General features: G+C 33.8%; 2 protein-coding genes across 6 annotated transcripts; one reads left to right on the top strand and one right to left on the bottom strand.

Moving 5' to 3' along the window:
• Positions 1 to 1363: 1363 nt before the first annotated feature.
• Positions 1364 to 14494, bottom strand: LOC138333727 (methyl-CpG-binding domain protein 3-like). Of its 2 annotated transcripts, none has more exons than XM_069282285.1 (6): positions 14308 to 14494; positions 12173 to 12291; positions 9434 to 9576; positions 8474 to 8564; positions 4818 to 4972; positions 1364 to 3346 (listed from the first exon to the last, which is right to left on the bottom strand). In XM_069282285.1, the coding sequence occupies exons 1-6, from the start codon at positions 14421 to 14423 to the stop codon at positions 3251 to 3253; spliced, it is 720 nt and encodes a 239-aa protein (XP_069138386.1). In that variant the 5' UTR covers positions 14424 to 14494; the 3' UTR covers positions 1364 to 3250. The 2 variants fall into 2 exon arrangements, with proteins under 2 accessions (XP_069138386.1, XP_069138385.1); XM_069282284.1 differs by having other exon boundaries at positions 12134 to 12291.
• Positions 14495 to 14663: 169 nt separating this feature from the next.
• On the top strand, positions 14664 to 25833 carry LOC138333731 (telomere repeats-binding bouquet formation protein 2-like). Of its 4 annotated transcripts, none has more exons than XM_069282294.1 (7): positions 14664 to 14761; positions 15765 to 15868; positions 16205 to 16286; positions 16890 to 17029; positions 17707 to 17786; positions 17993 to 18065; positions 25472 to 25833. In XM_069282294.1, the coding sequence occupies exons 2-7, from the start codon at positions 15772 to 15774 to the stop codon at positions 25474 to 25476; spliced, it is 477 nt and encodes a 158-aa protein (XP_069138395.1). In that variant the 5' UTR covers positions 14664 to 14761; positions 15765 to 15771; the 3' UTR covers positions 25477 to 25833. The 4 variants fall into 4 exon arrangements, with proteins under 4 accessions (XP_069138395.1, XP_069138394.1, XP_069138392.1 ...); XM_069282293.1 differs by lacking the exon at positions 25472 to 25833 and adding an exon at positions 22118 to 25021; XM_069282291.1 differs by lacking the exon at positions 25472 to 25833 and adding an exon at positions 19592 to 19753.
• Positions 25834 to 25863: the final 30 nt, after the last annotated feature.

The following is a 25863-nucleotide window of genomic DNA, read 5'->3' on the forward strand; positions in this document are numbered from 1 at the left end:
ATCTGCCTCGAATTTCATATGTAGGTGCCCGTTGGGTGCCCGTTGGTGCACATCCTGGATACTCCAGGGGTTTTGATCACTTACGATCTCTACACCCCTTGACTATTTCATAGTTAAACTGAAGACAGCTCAGGGGAACAAATCTGAACCAATCACAGGCCTACAAAAACTTTCTTTGAAGACTACACAGAGAGCGATGCCTTACTTCAAAGCCACTACAGTACTTCAAAGCCACACAGTCAACCACAGTGTACCGTTATACTGCTCTTTTGATGTACACGAAAGGTCAAAATACTTCGAGAATAGCAGCAATATACTTTGAATATTGAAATCCAAGATCGGCCATATTGTAGACCAATCCGTCTTCAAAAGTCCAAGAGGAATCTACTCTGAAAAAAGTTGGTAACAATAATTAATTTTAAGTATTGAAATCAAAGATGACTGTCTGCTGGCCTAACTAATCAGTCTCAAATGTAATATACACAATCAAAATTTGAAACGGAACCCTGCAGCACTTTCTGAAAAATATATGCAACTTCAACTGTTAATAGACAAACAGCAATTTTATGATGGTAGGCTAGAAAGAACAGGGATCTCTGAAACATGTAGGTTCCTCTTGGTCCCTAGAGTTCTGTCGTCATGATCAGGAAACAACATGACCGATAATATAAGCAGCCATCTTTTATTTCGACCCATTCTTACAAACACAACACGGTATTGAATTTGACAATAGAATTGTGTTGCTTTGCTGCTATGTACACTTTGTCGGGTTTCCCAATGTATAAACAATATTATCAAAGGGAAAAGTAGAGATACTTCTTTCCATTGGCTGACGCAGATCATTCAAAAGTGGGCACCAAGATCCAAGGATCCCTCTAGGATTTTGTTTGGATACAGAGGAGTCACAAAATATAACTTGTCAATCAAACCTGATTAATGGCTAAGAAAACTTCTATTTTCACGTCTTCAGTAATTTCAACATATCCACATATATCTTAATTCGCAAACAATGGCGCTTAGTATGTTTACATTTTGTAATTACATGTCAACACAATTACTTATGAAACATTTCAATTTGAGTTTTGAGTTATCTTGCTAAATTATGCCAAAATTGGTATCTCACAAAAATAAAGTAGTTTTACAGTAACCCATCCTCGATACTCCAGGGGTTCCGATCACATATCTCTACACCCCTGGACTATCTCATAGATGGTCTAGGGATGTAGAGATTGTATGTGATCGGAACTCCTTGAGTATTGAGGATGACATTACCTATGAGGAAATTAATTTATATGATTGTTTTTGTTGTTTAACAACGACATTATAAATATGTAACTCAGATATAAAACTAGAACAAGACCAGTACACAAATACAGTATTTATTTCCAAACCTAAAAACTATCTATAGAAATAATGAATATCAAAATCAAAACATTGTCAAAACATGAAGATGATGTGTGAATCTTAAATAGGACAAAGTCGTTATTTATATTGAATATGTAATGACAATTAAACCTTGATAGATTTATCGCATCCTAATCTGGAAAACAAAACTAAGGGAGGTAACTGTCATAAATCAGAATCAGAGTTATCTCCACTTACACTGCTGACTTATTGGGTATGAACAAAAATATTGAACCCATTATTAAAACGGAAAATAGTTAATGAAATGGCACCACAGACTCACAATAGTCTGAATATATACATATAAATTATATCATTAATGGAAGAGTTCTTTTAATTCAATATCAACATACGTTATTTAAATGTGGTAACTTAAAGTACAATGCAACAGGCTATCTGCAAGCTTGCCCTATGATAATGTTATTAAAGTGATAGTGATCAATATTGGATGCTGACACGTGCTAGAACGCCTTTTTTATAACGAGAAAGAACTATTGCACCATTTATTGGAGAGTGACATAAACTTTGAAATATGAGTTTCTTGAAATGCATGAAATGAAAATCTTGGTACACACGCATTCAATTGACCAAGTTATGATCAGACTAAACATGCGAAATCATGATTAAACATTATCATGAACATTATTTTCATGAAAACAGCACAAGACTTTTTTCTCACAAATTACTTACAAATTTATGGCGAGTGGTAATTGTGATATGAAAAGAACTTTGTCACAGTTTTATTGAAATGAATTTTAATGAAGTTTATTGTTTACAGATGTATTTCCTAGTTATTTTTTTTAATATAGAGGAAAGAAATTTAGTTTTCTTTAGCAAAGCTATTCTGTATAATGCATAAAACCAAAACAGTGTAAGCATTGTAAAAACGGTTAAAGTAACTAATTTAGCAAAATCAAATTTTATTTTGAAATAGATCTTGAACAGTGCAGTGAATAATTCAAGCGTTCGTAATAATAGCTATACTAATATAATGTTAAAAAAAAATTAGCTCAATCTTTTATATTTGCAAAATGTCTAGCGTGAAAAGCATTAAAATTTGATTACCACTAAAATATGAACTTTTACGGTATTAAAGGATTAACTTGAATAGATTTTTTATGTTATGTAACACAAAAATCATGGTGTTTTCTAAATAAACCGTGAAGTGGTTTATGATGAGAGTACACTCAGATTTTTGTGTTATATCTCCATAACATAAAAAATTTATTCAAATTAATCCTTATAATTCAATTAACTAAAGATAATCTCTTCAATACTCAAAATTCATTTTAGAACTCTTTTGTCTATGAAATCATTACGCTGTTATATAAGCCAATCAGAAGCATCGTCACTAACGGCAACGCCATTTTTTCCTTAATGGGCTGATAAAGTAAATTTTTAAGCCAATGAAAATGCTCGTAACAAGCAAAATTGAATTATTAGGAAATAAAATCCAAAGAGAACATTTACTATCCTAATAGTACTGGAATATGCCACAACAGTTTGGGTTAATTGTAGTGTAAGTGTTGGCTATTTAATACAAGTGATGCTATTCTCCTAACATACATATTATAAATACCCAAAAGTGTTAAAACTAACATTACAATCAAGCAACTGATTAAAATGTCAATTCTCTAAAACCAGGCCAGCACTGACTTAATACTGTTCATTCAGCAAACAAGTTTCTTTTTTACCTGTATTTTTGCCGAATATTATTTATATCGGCAAATAGTGCAAAGAGCAATTAATTTAGCATGGACAACAAATTGGAGTTGAAAAGATCCAGATATGTAGTACTTTGATTGGCATTACTCATTTAAACTTAATATCCAGTCTCGGTACAATATTACAAGTGGCCCTTCATAACATCCTGTAGTTTTCTTCTTGCTTCCATTACTTTTGTCTCTTGGCGTCGTATGTCATCTTCTGATACAATCATTTGCTGAAATAAGATATATAAAAATAACAGACAATCATTAATAATTTATCAATAAATGCCTATATAATGTGAATGTAACATAAACTTCATGCTTTAAGAAAAATCATAAAACCATATCTACAAGGCACCTATTATTTAAATCATATTTAGACTCGTCATAAAATGGATTTATCTCCAGATCCCTTTGCACCAGAAAATATGCCTCTATTACTGAATGAGTTTATCTTTGATTTATCTCCCCTTTGACCCAAGCCTAACTCAAGATTTGTCCTCTTATAATTCTAGGGTACAACTTCCACTGGAATATTTCTATCTAAAATCTGAGAGCACAAGTCAAGTTGGCCTCAGAATAACATATGCACATTGATAGTAATATAACAATTTTTTCATTGAATATTGATACAGTGCAAAGATTTCATAGAGTTGAATCCTTTCATCCAGATGATGAAAAGTTCCCATATGTTGCACAAAAATAAAGCATCTTGGATTTATCTCACTGTCAACTATCAAGAATAAGCTCTTCACCATTTAATACACAATCCTCGATTTCCCAGGGGTTGCTATTACTGTCGTCATAAACACCCCTGGAACATGTCATAGCAAAACTGAAGGTTATGTGCCACAGCAGATGAGAAAGGAAGTTTGGTCCTTTTAATGTACATTAAAAGAATTGTATAATGGATGTGTTACGATCAGTAACGGCGATTATTATACACAGGAATAAAGATTCATGACATCGTCATATTTCCCACTGAACAACTGAGGTCTAGCCCCGATCTGAGAATGGTTATAAACTCAGCTACACGCAATGTGATATACGTGATTAAAAGACAGAGAATCATAATTATATTCATTACTGATATTGGCATAATTAATAGAATGTATATTTTATTATTAGAATTACTTGTGTGACGAATAACTGTCGAACTAACTAGCGATTTGAATCTAAACTAGAGCGTTAACATTTGGATTGAGTATTGAGATTCGACAGATAACAAAAATGACACAAAGTATGTTACATATATTTTTATCTAGAAACATTTATAAATATGTTCTTTTATGTTCATGGAAGTCACCTGAACTATGCTGCGAGATTGATATGTCATAAAACGTCATATTCGAGCCAGAGGCAAAAAATTACAGTTGACTATTTAGAGCTTTGAAGTTGGGCGTCTCTCTTTACTTCAGTTTTACTTTGACATATTCCATGGCTGGCTACCACAACAATAGTAATAGTAGCCCCAGGAATATCGAGGATTTATATTCACATGAGAAATGGACATAGTACAAAATACTTGAGATTAAATTTAAACCTAGCTATACACAGATAATAATTTTTCATATGAAATTCAAGTGAAATTCACATGAAGGCCCTTTCACATGAATTTCGTGTGAATATTTTTATCAAATGAAGATATCCGGTATAATGCCTGTGTATATGACAGGTTAAGATCAATTGATGCTGTATACCTACCTGTATATGTGGTTGGTTTGTGTCAATGTTGACTCCTGGGTTTTTGGCCAGTGTAGCTTTGTTGTTGGCCTGGCCAGTCACAGGGGCGTTACCTAAGTGTAGGGCAGCTGATATACTCTGTAGAATGTTTTCCGTGGTCAGTTCTGGTCCAACACCTGATGGAATACAAACGTAATTTTACATGGGCCGACACCTGATGAAATAGAAACATGATTTTGTCACAGTTCTTCTCAGTATCTTAACACAACTTAAGTCCATGTGTCACAGCTCATCATCTCTTTTGATCTGATGATTATTGTCAATTTCAATTCTGGCCAACAACACCATATTATCTGTACAGTAAAACATGGTTATATCACTTTGTTTATATATATATTAGTGCTCTTATATATGTGTATATCAAAACAAGAGGCCCAGAGGGCCTGTATCGCTCACCTGGTTGTTTTTTTGGTTTTTTGTAATTATCACAAAGACTCTTACAATTAGAACAAGAGGCCCAGAGGACCTGTATCGCTCACCTGGTTTTTTGTTTTTGTTTTTTGTAATTATCACAAAGACTCTTACAATTAGAAAAATTAGTAAAATTGACCCCAAAATTTGTTTAATTTTGAAACACAACCATATAATAATGCTATAGATACCATACAAATATGCTATCCAATACAAAGGTTCAGAGAGGAAGTAATTTATATGAAAATAGTAGCCTAATTGACCTTTTTGGCCCCGAGTCTAAGGCCCCAGGGAGTCAGTCTCATCATTTGTACAATTTTGAATCCACACCCTATAAGGATGCTACCATTGCATTATGAGTGCTCTCCTATGCTTAGTTGCAGAGAAGAAGTCGTTTAAATGGAAATAGCCAAATGAATCCCTTTTGACCCCGCCCCTCAGCCCCCGGGGGATCAGCCCCATCATTTGCACAATTTTGAATCCCCACCCTATAAGGATGCTACCATTGCATTATGAGCGTAATCCCATGTTTAGTTGCAGAGAAAAAGTTATTTTTATGGAAATAGCCAAATTGACCCCTTTTGACCCCACCCCTCACGCCCCCGGGGGATCAGCCCCATCATTTGCACAATTTTGAATCCCCACCCTATAAGGATGCTACCATTGCATTATGAGCGTAATCCCATGTTTAGTTACAGAGAAGAAGTGGTTTATACGGAAATAGTCATATTGACCACTTTTGACCCCACCCCTCAGGCCCCCGGGGAGTCAGCCCTATAATTTGCACAATTTTGAATCATCACCCTATAAGGATGCCACCATAGCATTATGGGTGCTATTTATATATATATCCCATGCTTAGTTGCAGAGAAGAAGTCATTTACATGGAAATAGCCAAATTGACCCCTTTGGACCTCGCCCCTCAGGCCCCTAGGGGGTCAGCCCCATCATTTGTAGAATTTTGAATCCCCATCCTATAACGATGCTACCATTGTATTATGAGTGCTATCCCATGCTTAGTTTCAGCGAAGAAGTTGTTTATATGGAAAAGCCAAATTGACCCCTTTTGACCCCGCCCCTCAGGCCCCCAGGGGGTCAGCCACATCATTTGTACAATTTTGAATCCCCACCCTATAAAGATGCTACAATTGCATTATGGATGCTATTCCATGCTTAGTTTCAGAGAAGAAGTCGTTTATATGGAAATAGCCAAATTGACTACTTTTGACCCCGCCCCTCAGGCCCCTGGGGGGGTCAGCCCCCTCATTTGTACAATTTTGAATCCCCACCCTATAAGGATGCTACCATTGCATTTTGGGTTCTCTCCCATGCTTAGTTTCAGAGAAGAAGTCGTTTAAATGGAAATAGCCAAATTGACCACTTTTGACCCCGCCCCTCAGGCCCCTAGGGGGTCAGCCCCATCATTTGTACAATTTTGAATCCCCACCCTATAAGGATGCTACCATTGCATTTTGGGTTCTCTCCCATGCTTACTTTCAGAGAAGAAGTCGTTTAAATGGAAATAGCCAAATTGACCCCTTTTGGCTCCGCCCCTCAGGCCCCTAGGGGGTCAGCCCCATCATTTGTACAATTTTGAATCCCCACCCTTTAAGGATGATACCATTGCATTTTGGGTTCTCTCCCATGCTTACTTTCAGAGAAGAAGTCGTTTAAATGGAAATAGCCAAATTGACCCCTTTTGGTCCCGCCCCTCAGGCCCCTGGGGGGTCAGCCCCATCATTTGTACAATTTTCAGTTAGTAGCCCATAAGGATGCTACCAGTGAAATTTTGTTGAAATCCGACCAGCAGTTATGGAGAAGAAGTCGATTGTTGACGGACGGAACGGACGGACGGACGGACGGACGACGGACGCCACGGTATGGCATAAGCTGACCTTGGTCCTTCGGACCAGGTGAGCTAAAAATTAGTAAAATTGACTCCAAAATTTGTTTACTTTTGAAACACAACCATATAATGATGCTATAGATACCATACAAATATGCTATCCAATACAAAGGTTCAGAGAGGAAGTGATTTATATGAAAATAGTAGCCTAATTGACCTTTTTGGCCCCGAGTCTAAGGCCCAAGGGAGTCAGCCCTATACTTTGCCATACCGTTTAATTTTAAATCCCCAGCCTATAAGAATGTTACTATTGCATTATGAGTGCTCTTCTATGCTGAGTTGCAGAGAAGAAGTCGTTCATAATGATAACTGCAAAAATTGCTCCCTTTCGACCCCGCCCCTCAGCCACCGGGGGATCAGTCCCATCATTTGTACAATTTTGAATCCCCACCCTATAAGGATGCTACCATTGCATTATGAGTGCTCTCCCATATTTAGTTGCAAAGAAGAAGTCGTTTAAATGGAAATAGCCAAATTAATCCCTTTTGACCCTGCCCCTCAGCCCATGGGGGGAGGGGGGGGGGGGGTAAGTCCTATCATTTGTACAATTTTGAATCCTCACCTTATAAGGATGCTACCATTGCATTATGAGGGTATTCCCATGTTTAGTTACAGAGAAGAAGTCGTTTATACGGAAATAGTCATACTGACCACTTTTGACTTTTGACCCACCCCCTCAGACCCCAGGGGGTCAGCCCCATCATTTGTACAAATTTTGAATCATCACCCTATAAGGATGATACCATTGCATTTTGGGTTCTATCCCATGCTTAGTTTCAGAGAAGAAGTCGTTTAAATGGAAATATCCAAATTGACCCCTTTTGGCTCCGCCCCTCAGGCCCCTGGGGGGTCAGCCCTATCATTTGTACAATTTTCAGTTAGTAGCCCATAAGGATGCTACCAGTGAAATTTTGTTGAAATCCGACCAGCGGTTATGGAGAAGAAGTCGATTGTTGACGGACGGACAGACGACGGACGCCACGGTATGGCATAAGCTCACCTTGGTCCTTCGGACCAGGTGAGATAACAATTTTGATGGGGAATGAAAATGACAGTACAGTATATATATAACCATAGATTCATTGTAAGCATGTTGGAACATTTTAATACCACTTGGCCACCGGGGCCCCCAACCCGGTGAAAGTGAGATGATGGGCTTAAAAGCTAGCTGTCTGTGAGTAAGAAGCCAACCCACAATTTTTGTTAGTTACTGGTTTAAATACTACCTAAATGACTCTGCTCATTGCTAGCTTTTGTCTTATCGATTTTAGTGTGTGTCGTGTCGGAGTATGTAAATTACCTTGTACATTTCTGGGTAAGTCGAGAGGCTGTAAGAACTCATCCCCACTGTCACAGGCTCGAATCCCCTGAAGTCTCTTCTCCCAAAACAACTGATCAGGAAAGAAAATCATAGTTTAAACAAAATATCCTCTACACTACACAATATCATACATCTAATGCATTTAATACCATATATAAATATTTCGAAAACTCAGTAGTTGCGCCCGAAATTTATTGAAGTATTAGTGTTGAACAGATGAGCACAGTAATATAACTAATTCTAAACAATTATTGTTTGGCCAGTTATTTTTGTGAGGAAGATAATTGTGAGAATTCACAGAACATTCATTTATGATTGCGAAAAATTGATCTGCAAAATATTGATAAACGCAGGGTAATTAACCAGCTATATCGCATTAAAAATATGTAACTACATTGTGATCATCTTTTCCAGTGTTTTTCCTGGGTAGTTTGCGAAATTGCCACCTGGTAAAAATTAGGAATATTTGTGGGATAAAAATACGAAATTGGATAAAATTTTAAGCAGTGTTTATGGAAATTTTCGAAAAGGTTAGAAATAAACAATTATGCTTCCCTTAAAGAACCATTCTAAGAATGTACATACTAGAATACAATTTTCAGATTTGCGATTTCCGCATCAGTTTTTTTGTTTCATCACACAAAATTCATGTCAGTCACGTGCACTCAATAATTTGGGAAATTTAGACATAGATTTTGGAAAAAAATAACAAGAAATACAATTTGGAATGAGGCCGAATTTCAGACCCAAATATATAGGCAGGAAAAACACTGTTTTCACACAATAAAGTGGTTAAAATTATGATGACAGTCTACTTAGAGTGTAGTATTGCAAGGAAAACATAAAGAAAACACAATAGACATATTATCTAATTACTCATTAGAAAAAAAAAAATTTCCCTCAAAGTTTTTCCTTTAAATAAAAAATGTAAATACTGACCTGTTTCGGGGGATCTTGAGGGCCATGTTTCAGATCTGTTTTGGACTTACTCTCGATCCTGTTCTTGACCACAGTTACCGGCTGTTTGAAAATGGACGCTGTCTGTCGGATGGGCAGTACTAGACTTGTATCATGACGTATTCCTTTTCAACAGCAGCAACATTATAATTAATCATTTATCGGTGAATATTTAAAACAAAATGATATAATTATGAATATTCAGATGTCTATAAGAATTAAGTGAGTAAATATACATTTGAAATAATTTTTACATAAAATAGTAAGTTTTGGTCATCAAATCTTTATTAAGATAACTAGCAGTTAGATTATGTGATGATGTGATTTTGATGAGGACAAAGATGCAGCTATGCAAGATGATGGATACAATGCATGTGCAAATGACTTCAGATATATGATTTGTAATACAAAGTTATAGCATACAAAAACAAGAGCTGTTGGAGAACAGCAAAGCTCGCCTATTCAGAAGAAGTTGATGTTCAAGTATTTACTATTTAAACATGGAAATATGACAAATTAACAGACTCAAAAACCCCCTAACTTTAACATGGAAATATGACAAATTTGCACACTCAAAAACCCCTAAAGGACCCCGGATTGGTTGTATTATTACGTTCAGCATCCATACACATTAGGAAAATAAAATCATAAACATTTATGATGACTTAAGCTTAAACAATTGACGAAACAGAAACTTGCTCAAAAACTTTAACGTGAAATTAAATGGGACGCCAACGCCGACGTGACAACATTAGCTCCCCCTATTCTTCGAATAGGCGAGCTAATTAAGGTACCATATGGCGACTAGATATATTAGCTTGTTTTATAGTGAGACTGAAAATGATTTGTAGTTATCTTTATATGTTTTTGTTCTCCAGCAGCTAAAATATATTTTGGAATACAAATCTAGATATATGTCTATTAGACACATTTCCATCATCCAGGTTTTTGATAATGATAATTATATAACACTTCAGACTCTACCAAGCATCCAAATTATTTTGAAACACATCCAGGGCAAGAAATATCCCAGGTCCGATTGGCCGAGACCAGTAAAATATGCTTCCGGGCAAGTGAAAATTGGTGTAAACTTGCCCGGTTTTAATGTTAATTACCCTATTTTGGGTAGACTTTGACTGAAATCTTAAATTCGGGCAAGTGGTTTTCAAAATAAGTTTCTTGCCCTGACATCATATCTATTTTGTAGGAATTGGCACAGATTGTGGTGTGTATATATACATAATTCAATTGATATCTAGAATGTTGGCCTCTGATAGCTTACTAAACTAGGGGAGATAATCTAGCATTAGCTGAGAAATTCTCCCCGAAAATTGTGATAGTAGGGTCAAATAGTGTAAACTATATTTCAATAATTGAAACAAAACAATTATACTACTACTAATCATGAAATATCAGCTTTAACATGTCGGTTCCTCTCCTTTACATTAATTCACAGCTACCATTTAAAATCAAGCATGCATAATGGTACGGTAGAATATCATATTTTGACAGAGAGGGGATTTAAGGTAGTATTAATATTGTATGTAAGGTCAGTAATATGAAATATGCAAACCTTTTATGACAAATGTTAACACACAAACAATTTTTACTAGGACTATTAAAACAACAGTTTTCTGTAAATAATGGAAAATATATATGAATGCAAGGCAGCACAAGCATGACATGAAATAGATACAGTAGCATTATAAGACTGCTTCATTTTTTTATGTTGACCATGATTTCTTTATCCATTCTTCTTAAAAGGAAGTTCTGCACTTTTCAACTTCAGATTATAAGAAGTTTGAAATAAAAAAAAAAACAACTATAACTATCAGGGGTTTCATTATCGTTCAGGAGAGGCGGTACAATTGCAATTTCAGGGGGTACTTTTCTATACCATCTGTATGCTATATAATGTAATTTAACCAAAATCAGACGGTACCACAGCCAAGTTCAACCGGCAAAAAGTACTGGGTACCGCCTGATATTGAAACCCCTGAACTATGGTAATCTTTATATCAAAATGGTCTCAATTTTACAGCAGATATATAATGTTACACAATCACAAATGTAATCAATATATATACCAAACCCTGCATATAGATAATTTCTTCAAAGCGACATTTTTTTTTTGTATTTTTTTTATTAAATTCAAATGTCTTTGGCACTTATTGGGTCGAATACAGTAGTTGTTTTGATAAATACCAAATGATATAAAAGTCCAACTATTTGTTAAACTTTTAAATAGCGTACATAATATACAGAGTTTGGTACATTATGAACAAATGACTTTAGTAATAAAATCAAAGGTATGAGTGATAATGTAAAACAGTAATGAATGAAGATGTGATCATGACACATTAGTAAAATGAATTTTGCTTCACATCAAAATGCAACCCAAGTGCAATGATTAGATATGAACAAGCCCGTTTTCACCACTCCAAACGATAAACCACTCAAGCAGATGAAAAGGGTGAACTGTAGTTTATCTATACAATAAGTTGTAAAACTTAAATCGACAAACTACAGTTACCAGGGTTGACTGTACCCATCCAATCAAGCGATTGATGCGGATTATGGAATGCAAGATGGCGGCGGATGAACAAATGAAATACATGATGAGTACATGTAAATGGTTAAACTTCAAATCAAAATAAACTGTTTTACATTTGATCGACCAACCTCTTGTAGAATCATACGGTGTCCCCCTTGGGCGCTTACTTTTTCTGAGTGCACTATGTATGATTCTGCCTGTCCGAAAATCAAATGCACTTAAATCTAATGATTCACCGAGATACCGTGCCAGCATCGGTTTGCTTCTGATCTTCTTCCCATCAGGACTGCCATTATGAAAAACAAGAAATATACATTATCATATATTTGGAGATGTAGTTTAATTTGTCTAACATGAAATACTTTACTCAACAATTAAAGTGTTGTTATATCGCAATTATTGGAGATACAAAAATAGCGCCAATAATTGTAATTTAATCATTGTAATCCTTCATAGGGCTGCCACCATACGGCAGAAACGTACCACGATATACATCGTATTGTGCTGTATTGTGATATGTATTGTAATATTTTGACCTTAACATAAATGGTGTTTATTTTGTTTACATATTCCATAATAAAATGAAACTTTACATTATACAAACATACTTATAATCATGTTAATTCTTTTTAATCGTGTTGCTGAGTAACAATAAAGCTATGCTACAGACCATTGCGACCTTGATGAGAGTAGTGCTAGAATGGGTAACCCGATAATCGGTTCATGGTTCAGTTTCAGCTTGTATCCGGTTAGCATTTTAGCTATCCGATAATAACCGCCATATCAATTTCGTACGGCAGAAATACTACTCATAGTAATGAAATTCTTGTAATAACGATCGTCTTCACATATAGTATAAAGTATACATGCTTTCAGAAGCGCAATTTTGTAATGAAATTAAAAGTGCTATGACAACAGGTGTCACTTGGCTTCTATGCAAAAGTTCAAGTGAGCGTGATATGCGCAAGTGCCATGTGCAAAAGAAACCATGTACAGGAATTCGAAGTAGGCCTACTTTGACATTGTAAGTGTTTACACCGATTTCCATTCACTGACTGTACATGTCATAAATTTATTAAAAACAAAAAAAATAAATCTAAGTAACTATTTTTTGTGTTAAATGAGTGTTGCCTGAAAGATCTGAACAATTTTTATGGAATCCAGAAGAAGTATGACTAATTCATGGCATCGATGTACGACTGAAACATTACTTAAACAGCTACAAAATTGTACTGTTATCTGGTTACAGTTCGGTTAATCTGATCTGGTTAACCGGTTGGCATTTTTACTAACCGTTCCAGCACTATATGATAGTGTCTGCAAATATTAACATATCAATTTTGAACCTTCATAACGAACAGATGCCATGGCAAAATAAGCTTATGATTGTAATTAAACTTCAAATGACCAATCCACTTGCAGTGATGTTTTGACACATGTGTAGAAATTCGAAAACGGCTGTGGGTGATGAAACCATGCATTCACCGGGTCTTTAATGTGTACATGTTTCCAGAATTCTCCAGTTTTGTTGATCGATGCAGCGAATCAGCTTGATAAATTAATATTTCAGAAACTAGCCTAATGCCATATTGTTTATATTCAATGTCATGCAAATGTTTGAATCACTTGAACATTATAGACGTTAGTTACAAACATTTGACCGATATCATAATCGAATGATTAAAAAAGTGACACATGGCATCATATTATCGGAAAGGAAAACAAATACGACTTGCTAGGGTTTTTTCATGACATGACCTTTTAATTATATAAAATCAATGGATTTATGATACTAGGAAAGAATATCTCAAAAACCGGTGCAGATGAACTGTATTGCGGTACAATATTTGTTTACAGTGCATTGCAATGTACCGGTTTATCTGTATTTACCACAGCAGCCCTAATCCTTCAATTGTTATATTACATAAAGTAGTTAATACTCATATTTATTATTATTTACTTATTGTTATTTATAGTCATTAATTAGAAGTTAGTGATACTTTTCATATATAAATTGTTAGCTTGAGTTGTAAAGTGTGGACCATTTTTATCAAACTAACAAATATCGGTCAGGCCTAATTTACTTTGGGCCGATTGGATTTTAAATGGGATCTATCGGTGTAGACGTACTTCCATTCCCAGCAAGAGCCTTATGCGCCAATTTTAAATGCTATCGTTAATGCGAATTCGCATGTTAAAGAATAATAGAACTATTACTTTATCAGCACGTTTTCACTTGGCCAGCTTGCATTTTTTTTATTTCATTTTTATCAGCATTGTCGGCTTATCTACATCGCGTTACCTGTAATAATACACATCGGTTTTACCAACTGATAAACCCGATTTCCTTACGACCTCTTCTCTCTTCCAACCTGACGGCAACCCGCCACAGTTGGATCTGCGCTTCTCAAGTTCCATTTATACGGTGGTCAAAATCGAGAAAGCTTTGTTTTGTCAAGACGCCATTACCGGAAATGAACCAAAGTACTGCGAAAAAGAAAATGGAAAGTTCCGATATCGAAATATAGTGTTCATAATATGATTATTTTACCGGATACACTCAGAGGTAAAGACAATTATTTGACTCCAATCCCAATACACAATGGTAATTTTAGGACGGTACTTATTATTCACCAAATATGCTAAATAATAAAAACATTGATATTTCGCGGATGGATATCTAAACGGCGACTCTTTTCTTCCACTTCCGGTTGTAGCAGACGAAAAGTGAACTCTTGCGGGAAATACATTTTTAGGTGAGACTGTCCATAGAACTAAATTGTTTTGGAAAAAAACTAAGGTGTAACAATTCATGATAGATCCCCTTAATATTTCACCTTTGACCCAATGGCTCTTGAATTAAACATTGTCTATTTTAAAACACAATATTAAAGCAAATGGAACTACAAATTGTACATGTAGATAAAAGAGTAGCAAATTTTGAGTAGACCTTCTGTACAGTATAGTACAGAACGTTTATGCCAAACATTTGCAATTTCAAACGGACCATAACTAATCCTAAGTGTTCTGATTTTAATACTGGCGCTATACTAGAGTATCTCCTATGTATAACCAGGAGAGGAGAAAATGTAGACCGGGGCTAAAAACCGGGGACCTCTTACCACTACTACCACGGAGCTCCCTGGTCACCGATGATCGACCCAGGTTAATTCCACCATATTCCTCTCTCATTTTTCAAAGTCTTCATCCCCGAAGACAAGATTCAAGAAATACAATACCCTGTATTTTTACTGACAAGTTTGTTATATAACACGAGAGGGAAATGAAGTGGCCAGACCAAGACTTTAACCCGAGACCTCCGGACACTGAGCCAAATGCTGTACTAGCGCTGGTCAACGATGATCGACCTAGTCCAATACCGCCACATATATATATACAATGTATGTAGTAAGATCGTCATAAAATTCAGACTATTATATATGTACATTCTGTTAATCTAGTGTTGGTAGCCCGATGTCAGAAGCATGTTCTGATATGTGCTCTTGCGCTGGTATATTGAATACAAAACATCTATTTGTCATTATGTCAATGACTGGGTACCCAATGTATACACACTATACAAAAAATATATCCCAGGTTTTAACCCTGATCTGGCTGCTTACATCTCTCTCTCCTCTAAACCTAAACTATTCCAATTAATCTCTTCTTAAAACATCCATATTAACTGATTTGAAATCTCCATTTTTGAAATTATGCTAAGCATATATTTATTTCTTTATATAATTTGCACCTGTTCAGATTTGTCATGCATGGTACCGGTGATGCAGGAACGTCACAGCTGTTCCAAGGACAAACAGCATGGTTTTCTTCTAGTGTTTCGAGCAGAAACATCAAACTTTGGAGTGAGTATGATTTCTCATTTGTTTGCAGAATCATTCTGAATGGTTTTATAATTAATTGATTTAAAAGATAATGAAATATTTATAGTACCAGTATGCAATATTGTATCTTTATCAATATCTATAATAAATTATAACATATTTAGTAGAATCTATATTGGATAACAGCTAGTTGAAACTAATTAATATATGTCATAGTATTACAGTGTGATTAGACCTTCATTCATATTTAATGAGTCAGGTTTCATTAGTGAAAGTAAAAAAAATATAATTAGAATTTTATTAATATTACATACAATGACACAATAAATATTCTTAATATGTTTTACTGTCTTGCAGAAGAGCATGGAGGATTGATAGTAGGAATTGAACATGCTCAGTTTGTGTTTAGTGAAGATGAAGAGGCAGAGGATACAAAACAGTAAGCAATTACGTTAACTTAACTTCAATATCTCAATGTTAACTGATTCACTGTCACTCTAGTGCTAGGTTGATGCTAGATGACATGGATAGTTTTGAAGACATGTCCTGTTTTGTTTAGAGTTAACCATTCCTGGCATATAATATAATATAATTTATCACATAATCCACCGGATATCCAGTGATTTTGCCCGTTTAATATTTTTGCGTATGTCACTAGTGTAATATGACCTGGAGCGATTTTTATTGGCTGGAAATCCATTGTGACGTCTGACAGAAACAATACAATGACGTCAGGAAAAGTGACGTGACGTCAGAATTATGAGGACGGCGGGAGAGAATGGCGTCCAAGGCTCTCAAAAATAAAAACTTCTTTGACTCGTTTCATAAAATCTCATATGAAATGATCACTCATGTACATATGTAAGATCCTATATATATAATATTTTCTATATCTATGGTATGATTGTAAAATCTTTTTCTCTAAATTGACTTAAAAATTTTTTTCCCAATATCTTATTTGATTAGTTTGGCTTTGAATTGGAAATGGTCACAGAAATGAAGGTTCTGGATTTCACACTTAAAGATCTTTTTCATAATTCAGGATTTTCAGCAGTGAGGCTTACATTGATGAGCATCTTGCTGTATTTCATGCAAAGTATGTGTCTGATGCTGTTAAACAGAGTGACGGTACTAAAATACCACTGGGGGACTACTTTCTACCACCTAAGGATATACAACAGTGTAAGTCTCCCTGTCCTTCCATAATGAATGTAACGTAAAACAATTGTTTAAACTGAATGTAACTGGTACCAGCATAAAGACAGATTTCAGATTATACAGGTTTTAATTACTTCAAGTAAAGAAGGAAAATGTACATACAATTAAGTCAGAATAGATAGTGATCCAGATTAGCTAAGGACTGATTTTCACAGGTCATACATAACTGTATACAAATTTATGTTGCAGTTATTTAGTAATTGACATAAAGTAATTGACATAAAGTTATATGGCTAGTACTGAGATCCTTTTAAAACTCTTTCAAGTTCCATCAGTGGCATTCAGAGTTAAACCTTGTCTGTAATGGTAAATGGTTTTTTTGATTATTCAAAAATGCAAGATGGCCGCCACTTTTAAAACCTATATTTTTGATGCTGTCTTTTTCAGTTTTACCATATCATATTTGGACTAATTAATCTTCATGGGAATCAATATTGTACTTTTGTAATTTCAGTACCACTGCTTTGTATAGGTGAGTTCTGTGTAGCAATTAAGGTACAATTGTATGTGTAAATCAGTTCACCATTGATATAGGCCTATTTCGTGTCTTATCACCGATGTTTTTCAAATATTGTTTATTGGAACAATTTTATTTGTTTCAAACGTTATTGAGGAGATTTGTAATTTTTCTATTATTATAGTTATCAAAAAGCAGATGAAATTTAAATGGGATAAAGAAAGTGAAAGTAACAAGGATGATGACTCAACGCCAGATAAAGAGGTAATTGTTTATTTTCAAAGATAAATGCAGCATTGGTATTTTAAAACTTTGGTGTATTATTGTAAAATAGAATTATATTTTAGAATTTTGAGATTTTTAAGAGAAAAAAATTCTTATTTCCACTTTGATATAAAATACCTATTAATCATTTATCATTAGTATTGGTATTAGAAATTCAAGTTACAATATATATATCCACGTTCTAGGGAGATGAAAACGAAGATCAAGTCATGGAAAACTGCAGTCGACATAGCAACATAATTCAATTTGATGGTGAAGGTTTGTATATTGAGTGTTTTGGTTACAAATAGATGTAAAAATTGAAAGCAGATTTGAATTATTAAGACATTGTCTGCAATTTCTGGAAATATAGGTAAAAAAATAATACCAGATCTGAAAAATTATTTATTACTCAGGTTGGTCGATACTACCTGTCTGACACTTTTTTCTGAATACCGGGGGGTAGTACAATGTTAAAAGCTCCAAGAAATGTCAACCAATATTTCCTCAAACTTTAAATGAAGATGAAATGCCTAATAATTCTACAAAGTTTTTAGCTCACCTGGCCCAAAGGGCCGGTGAGCTTATGTCACGGCGCGGCGTCCGTCGTCCTTCGTCCGTCCGTCTGTCCGTCCGTCTGTCCGTCAACATTTCCTTTAAATCGCTACTAGTCATAAAGTTCTGCATGGATTGTAACCAAATTTGGCCACAAATATCCTTGGGGGAAGGAGACCAGAACTTGTATAAATTTTGGCTCTGACCCCCCGGGGGCAGGAGGGGCGGGGCCCAATAGGGGAAATAGAGGTAAATCCTTTAAATCGCTACTTGTCCTAGAGTTCTGCATGGAATGTAACCAAATTTGGCCAAAAGTATCCTTGGGGGAAGGGGAACAAAACTTGTATAACTTTTAGCTCTGACCCCCTAGGGGCAGGAGGATGGGGCCCAATAAGGGAAATAGAGGTTAATCCTTTAAATCGCTACTAGTCATAGAGTTCTGCATGGATTGTAACCAAATTTAGCTACAAACATCCTTTGGGGAAGGGGAACAGAACTTGTATAAATTTTGGCTCTGACCCCCCAGGGACAGGACGGATGGGGCCCAATAGGGGAAATAGAGGTTAATCCTATAATCGCTACTTGTCCTAGAGTTCTGCTTGGATTGTGACCAATTTTGACCACAAACATCCTTGGAGGAAGGGGAACAGAACTTGTTTAAATATTGGCTCTGATCCCCTGGGGGCAGGAGGGGTTGGGCCCAATAGGGATTTAGAGGTAAATATTCAAATTCCTTCAGAAAAGAAACAATGAACCTGTATTCAGAACATTACTTGGCATTACAAACCAGGTGAGCGATACAGGCCCTCTGGGCCTCTTGTTTATTTAACAATATTCAGTGGAGTTATGCCCTTTATTTACTAAAAATTTCATTTTCTACTAAACAAAATAAAAAAAAATAATCTAAAATTTCTTCCAGCTCAGCATTTTGCTTTTATTGTTTAGAAACTCCATCAAGTTCATAATCAGATAAACACGATATAAAGCTAGTATATTAAATTAGTAATCTGAAATAAAAGGCCACATTAAATTCAAATCAAAATAAAAAATTGTTTCTATATAACTATATAAATAGCTATTTGTTTCTTGAATTATTTCCATCAAGTTCGATTTTCACATCCAGCAGATGTACATAATTTGGCAGATCGAGTTATAGCCCCTTGATTTTTCTTAACAAACACCAGGCCATTTTGTCATTTGTTTTTCCTCAAGTTGCTGGTAACACATCCTGAAATTACATCTTGTTTCAGATTATGTAGACATCCAAGGTTTAGCTAAAATAAGTGGACCAATTACCAATTTTATTCCTGGAGAAAATGGTTGTGAAATAAGACTTAAGAACAAAAAGACTAAGCCTAGAATGTGACATTATCCCTGGAGAAAGTGGTTGTAAAATAAGACTTAAACAAAAAGACTATGCCTAGAAAGTGACATTATTCCTGGAGAAAATGGTTGTGAAATAAGACTTAAGAACAAAAAGACTAAGCCTAGAAAGTGACATTATTCCTGGAGAAAATGGTTGTGAAATAAGACTTAAGAACAAAAAGACTAAGCCTAGAAAGTGACATTATTCCTGGAGAAAATGGTTGTGAAATAAGACTTAAGAACAAAAAGACTAAGCCTAGAAATTGACATTATTCCTGGAGAAAATGGTTGTGAAATAAGACTTAAGAACAAAAAGACTAAGCCTAGAAATTGACATTATTCCTGGAGAAAATGGTTGTGAAATAAGACTTAAGAACAAAAAGACTAAGCCTAGAAATTGACATTATTCCTGGAGAAAATGGTTGTGAAATAAGACTTAAGAACAAAAAGACTAAGCCTAGAATGTGACATTATTCCTGGAGAAAATGGTTGTGAAATAAGACTTAAGAACAAAAAGACTAAGCCTAGAAAGTGACATTATTCCTGGAGAAAATGGTTGTGAAATAAGACTTAAGAACAAAAAGACTAAGCCTAGAATGTGACATAGTTGATGGCTATAGAAACTAAAATGGTGTGATTATTTATGGGGACTGAAATGGCAGAAAAAGTATGCCATAAAAGTATTATTATTGCTGCTTTATGATATTTTGAAAACAATCTGATGATATTTATATATATATATATATTGTACATATTTTTGATTTTGAATTGCTGATCATGTTCTGACTACGTTCAATTGTTTGTTTGGCACTATATAATATGGTATTTCCATATTATATAGTGCCAAACATACTGTTATTTATATATACTCCATATTTATTATACTAAAACATATTAGAGAGAACTGTAAAAAAATTAAATAAATTACAAAATAAATTAATGTATTCGAGATTAGAAATGTCTTTTTATGTTTATAAATAGAAATTAAGTTGTGTACATGTTTGAATTAAAAAATAATGGTTTTTGTTGGATAGCATCTTAAGTGTTTTTGTATAATGTACAACACAAAAACTCCACATTTCATATAAGTATTTTTTTTATTTATTGACTTCTTTTATTCATACAAGTTATCTGTAAAATTTCATCATACTTACTATTCTCTAAATTAATATTCTGAATCACACACAATTAATGCACACCGATCATGGTTTTCAAAATGTATACACTACATTGTATAGGAAATAGAGTAACATGTACAATGTACAGGATAAGAAATGTTCATTTCGCCTAAATTTCAAGTACAAATACTCTCAGATCTTAAATTTTCCATTAAAAATATGCATTGTTCATAATATTCAATGTTTTTGTATTATAATTATAAATTTTTGTTGTTAATTTTTCTGAATTTTTTTTCTCTAGATTCTGTTTAGAATTATCGCTAAATGCCATTGAAAGTTTATATCTCTATAGAGAAAATACATAATCAAAACTTTTGTTTCTTGAAAAAGTTCTTTTGTAATAACCATTGTTTTACTATAAGTGATTTGGCTATAATCAATGTGTAAATAAATCCATGTTATATCTAATGTAGAAATCAGACTAGAAGTGATACCTAGAATGTGAAATACCGGTATGGCAATTTTGATAAAAAGATGATAAAGACTATATTACTTACAAATGTAACTATAATATTTTACATCATTAATATCACATGAGTACTCAAATCACAGATTTAGCATTAATGTACAGCTGTAGTATTATATCACAAAAAGTTCAACTGAGACCTTCAGTGCACAGGAGCACCTGGACTTGGCATGAAGTTCCCTATCAAAGATATATACTATACTTTCCTGAAGAGGTGTCATTAGACGGCGTAAGTGCAAGTGGAAGTTTGTTGCCAAGGTTTTTTTTAAATTTACATATTGAAAAAGATTATTTGTCATAATTGTTGTGATTTTTCTATAATTGCTTATTATCAATGTGTAAATAAATCCATCTTTTATCTATTAAATGTAGAAATTAGGTAGATATTGATTTGAAATTCATGTTAAGTCCCTGTGTATAGCAGCATAATAAGCAAAATAAAGTTCTTCAAGATGATGAAATAATTTGATATCAAAGATAAAAACGTAAAACCATCAACCTTTGTTTTTAATGAACATTTGTAAAATGGAAGAACAATTTTTTTTCTTCAAAAAATTGACAAATTAAATTTGCTAGCAACATTTAATACACTGTACAATGTCATGTAGTTAGAGTTGATGTGTACCTACATGTGTAAGATTGATACCTCTTAACTCTCAAAATTAAGCCATACACAAAATTTAGAAAAATCATACATGTTGAGAAACTTTCATTTGAATTAGATTTAAAAACATCAATGACTATAAAGACTTTTATTATCCCAACAGGTTCAACTGTATCCGAATTCATTTTGTCAGTATTTCAAATGAAGAAGAGGTGCAGCATAATGTGAAAGACAGTACTTCTTTTTAAGGCTCACAGCCATTGATAACTACTCTTAATATATAGAAGTGAAACAGTAATGCAATATATATGAAACTTATGCCAATGATATAATGACAGTACTAGAGACAGTGAGAATTTATAAAGAAGAGACAGAAATTTTCACTTCTAACTGGAAAAAATAATTTATTGAATAATTTCTAAACTGTTAGTTATTTGTAATAGAGCGGTTTGAATGCAGGTGACAGATGAAATAATATGTTGAATTATGTGTAAAAAGCAACATTCTATCTGATAAACATGTATATATTTACACAAAATGGTGAACAATTATTAACACAAGATCATACAAAATATTTCTATTTCATCTGTTTCAAAGATTTCATTTGGAATAGAAATACTATGTCTGAATGACTATATCACATTTGGCATTAATTTTTCATTTTGTAAATGAAAATCATGAACACACACTCATCTTCTAATATCTTCTAATATCATTGTATTTCATCCCATTCAAACTAAACACAATCAACATGTATCTTTCATTTCCATATGACATTGCATTAATTTAATTCATTCTTAAAATATATGCCATATAGGAATGTCTTCAATTAATATCATTAAAACTGTGTGATAAATGTAAGAAAATATCAATTAGAAAAACAATATCAACAAAATAATACTGGCATTTCATTAGAGCAGTATGTTAACAACAAAATTATGAAAGTAAATGGACATATTGATAAATGATTAGTAAGTGATGAGCTGAAATTGAATCTTTGTGTTGTACAGAGTTATCTGCCCTAGAGAGCTGGTGGTATTGATTTCTATTACACTGGTTTTCACGAGCTGTGTCATTGATTAGTGAGAAGATGACAATTGTCTTGCAGCAACAGCCATTTCACTTGTGAAAATGATACAACAATCAGTACCTGTTTGAATGATAAATTCTGTAAGACAAAAGGATTCAATGACATAATGCCTATTATATATGATATTTTGTCTTTGCATTTTACAGAGTTAGCTCCCTTGCGGGTAGGCATCCATTATGACGTCATTATTTTGTGAGCACACATTTTCTCTGAAAGTATGCCCATAAACACATGACGTCATGATCAATATATATCTACCTGCAAGGGCAGATAACTCAGTAATATGTAAATACAGAACACACAGGATAAGCAATGATGACACCTGACCACTTTGGGCATAAACACAAAGTTTTCAACTCTTACTCCTTTGAAGTATACGTACAGTATTTTCCTGAGTATTGTCTGTGGGCTATACAATTGATGACTTATGTGGTCTATCTGCTGATGCAGGTTTATCTGTGGAAACTTACCAAATTGTAAAAATATGAGGGCTATATACATGTACATATGTTGTAATCTTTTTCATATACATAAGCTGAACGAGGTTATCTCTTACTTTGTTAAAGAATCTTAACATGAGTTAATTCTCTTGCGTTTTCCAAACAAATAATACACTCTTGATAACTTTACATGTCTTTGAATTAACGAGCACCAATGCTATTATTACATAATTTTCAAGGACTATTTAAGTGTATAACCGACAGGCCATCTGTGGATTACTTGGATTTTAATTTCAAAAATCATAGAAAATGTCTGATTTAGCGTCCCACAGGCTATACTTAGTTTTTTTCATAGAAGTCACATACTTCCCATTCATACCATATGATATGTTGGATGGTTTAACATTTATAAAAAAAAAATCATCTGATTTGACCAAGGAGTAACCCATGTGACCTTCGATAAAGGTCATATGGTTAATCATTCAAACCAACCTGATAATCTTTCATCTAATTTTGATAATTGTAACTCATCTGAATATGTTCATTGCTGTTGTAGTACAAGTTGCTGCAGTGGATATGTACATGTATTTACATTGCAGATTTCAAAACAAAAGTATAAACAATATATATATATATTAAAAAGAATCAATAAAAGTCATACGTTATATACAACCAAAACAATACAGATCTTATTCAACTAGGAAAATAAAAAAAAAGGAGCAACTAGGAAAATACAAAAAAGGAGATCTATGAATTCACCTTTTTGACATACAAATTTAGATATAATTGCAATACATGACTTCTGAATATTTAAGTGTCTTGCTTTGGTAGCATTACTTAATGCATTATTTGCGATGAATATTTTGTGAATATAATTTCTTGTGAATGTGTAAGTCTCAAGAAATTATATTAAGTGTCTATTGTTCAAATGTAACTCTATCCTCGAAAATATCAAAATTAGGATAGAATTCCATTACAATATACTTATATGTACCAACATTCAATATTTAATATGGCCTTTTGGTAATACGTTAGACATACTGTAAATCGACTTATTTTATTTTGTGATTAAATTTTGTGTTTTTCATGTGTAATTAGAAATGTCGAATATGAATCTCTGCAAAAATGCTTCAAGCATAACCATATGAATTTTCAATTGCTTAATAAAATTGCTGTGAAAATGTTGTTTGGCATGATTGCTGCAAAACTAAGTTGGTATACATGCAGTATTTATACACTGATGACAAGATAACTTTATTTGACATGAATTATTGGAGATTATAATGTTTCGGATTAGGGGTGATACCACTAATGTGTTTGTATAAACCATATGTCTATAGTATTTATGGTTTCACTTATTCATAAGTAATGCATGTCCTGCTTTTCATTCTGATACAAGTTGCTCTTTAACCCTTTCACCACTGTAGGCCATAAAGGACTCGTCCAGATCAATGCATGGTAGAGTCTAATAAAATTATATAGGAGTGAAAGGGTTAATGTGATCATTGTGGTGTAATATTTTCAACCGATGTAGGCAAAGTATTGTCACTGTGTATGTGTTTGACCCAATGTTTTACATATCAGAAAAGGATTTTGGTTAATGAAACAAATACATCTGTACAAAACATTGAGAACTTAAGATGCCTCTTGGTATTTTTGTTTCAAAAACACATAACATATGCAATAAATATATACTGTATAATCATGCAAAAAAATTTAACCTCTGTCATGTCATTGGACTCAAGCACAATCTGAAGCCATGACTACAATTCAGAAATATGAATTTTTAGCACATGATTTGTTCAGTGCTTCTGTGACTATTTTCATGCATTTTGAAAATTTATGAAGATAAAATCAATGCATCAGGAATGAAATGCATAATGCGTGTTTGGCAAGCTTAAATTTAGTAATAGCACAGATTGCAATGCTTGATTAATTATTACCTATTGTGATAATTTATTTATTACATATTGCTAATATGTTTTAGTATGATGGCCCCAGTGCTGCATTGATGTAATATTGCCTGACAGTCGATGTGACAACCTGCCTGACCGGTGCACACAACAGAAACGCATTCATGCTGACTTTCATCAGGTTATAATAACATTTAAACATTTAACTAGAAATGATACCTTCTTGAGACAAATCGAATTCTTTTGAAATGAGACAAGTCTTTGAAATTTCAATTTGAAATATATCCATTAAGTAATGAAAGAGCTAGATAATGTTAAGTTCTAGATGTATTTCTGTTAAAATATTTGTTTAATATTTTGAACAATGATCATTGGGTCTTGTTTAGATTCATCCTAGACTGACTATTATGTTATATTTTGTGTTACGTTATTAGCCTTGTAAACACATGAAAATCAATATTGTGGG

The sequence above is a fragment of the Argopecten irradians genome, chromosome 10, assembly GCF_041381155.1.
Source record: "Argopecten irradians isolate NY chromosome 10, Ai_NY, whole genome shotgun sequence".
Lineage (NCBI taxonomy): Eukaryota > Metazoa > Mollusca > Bivalvia > Pectinida > Pectinidae > Argopecten > Argopecten irradians.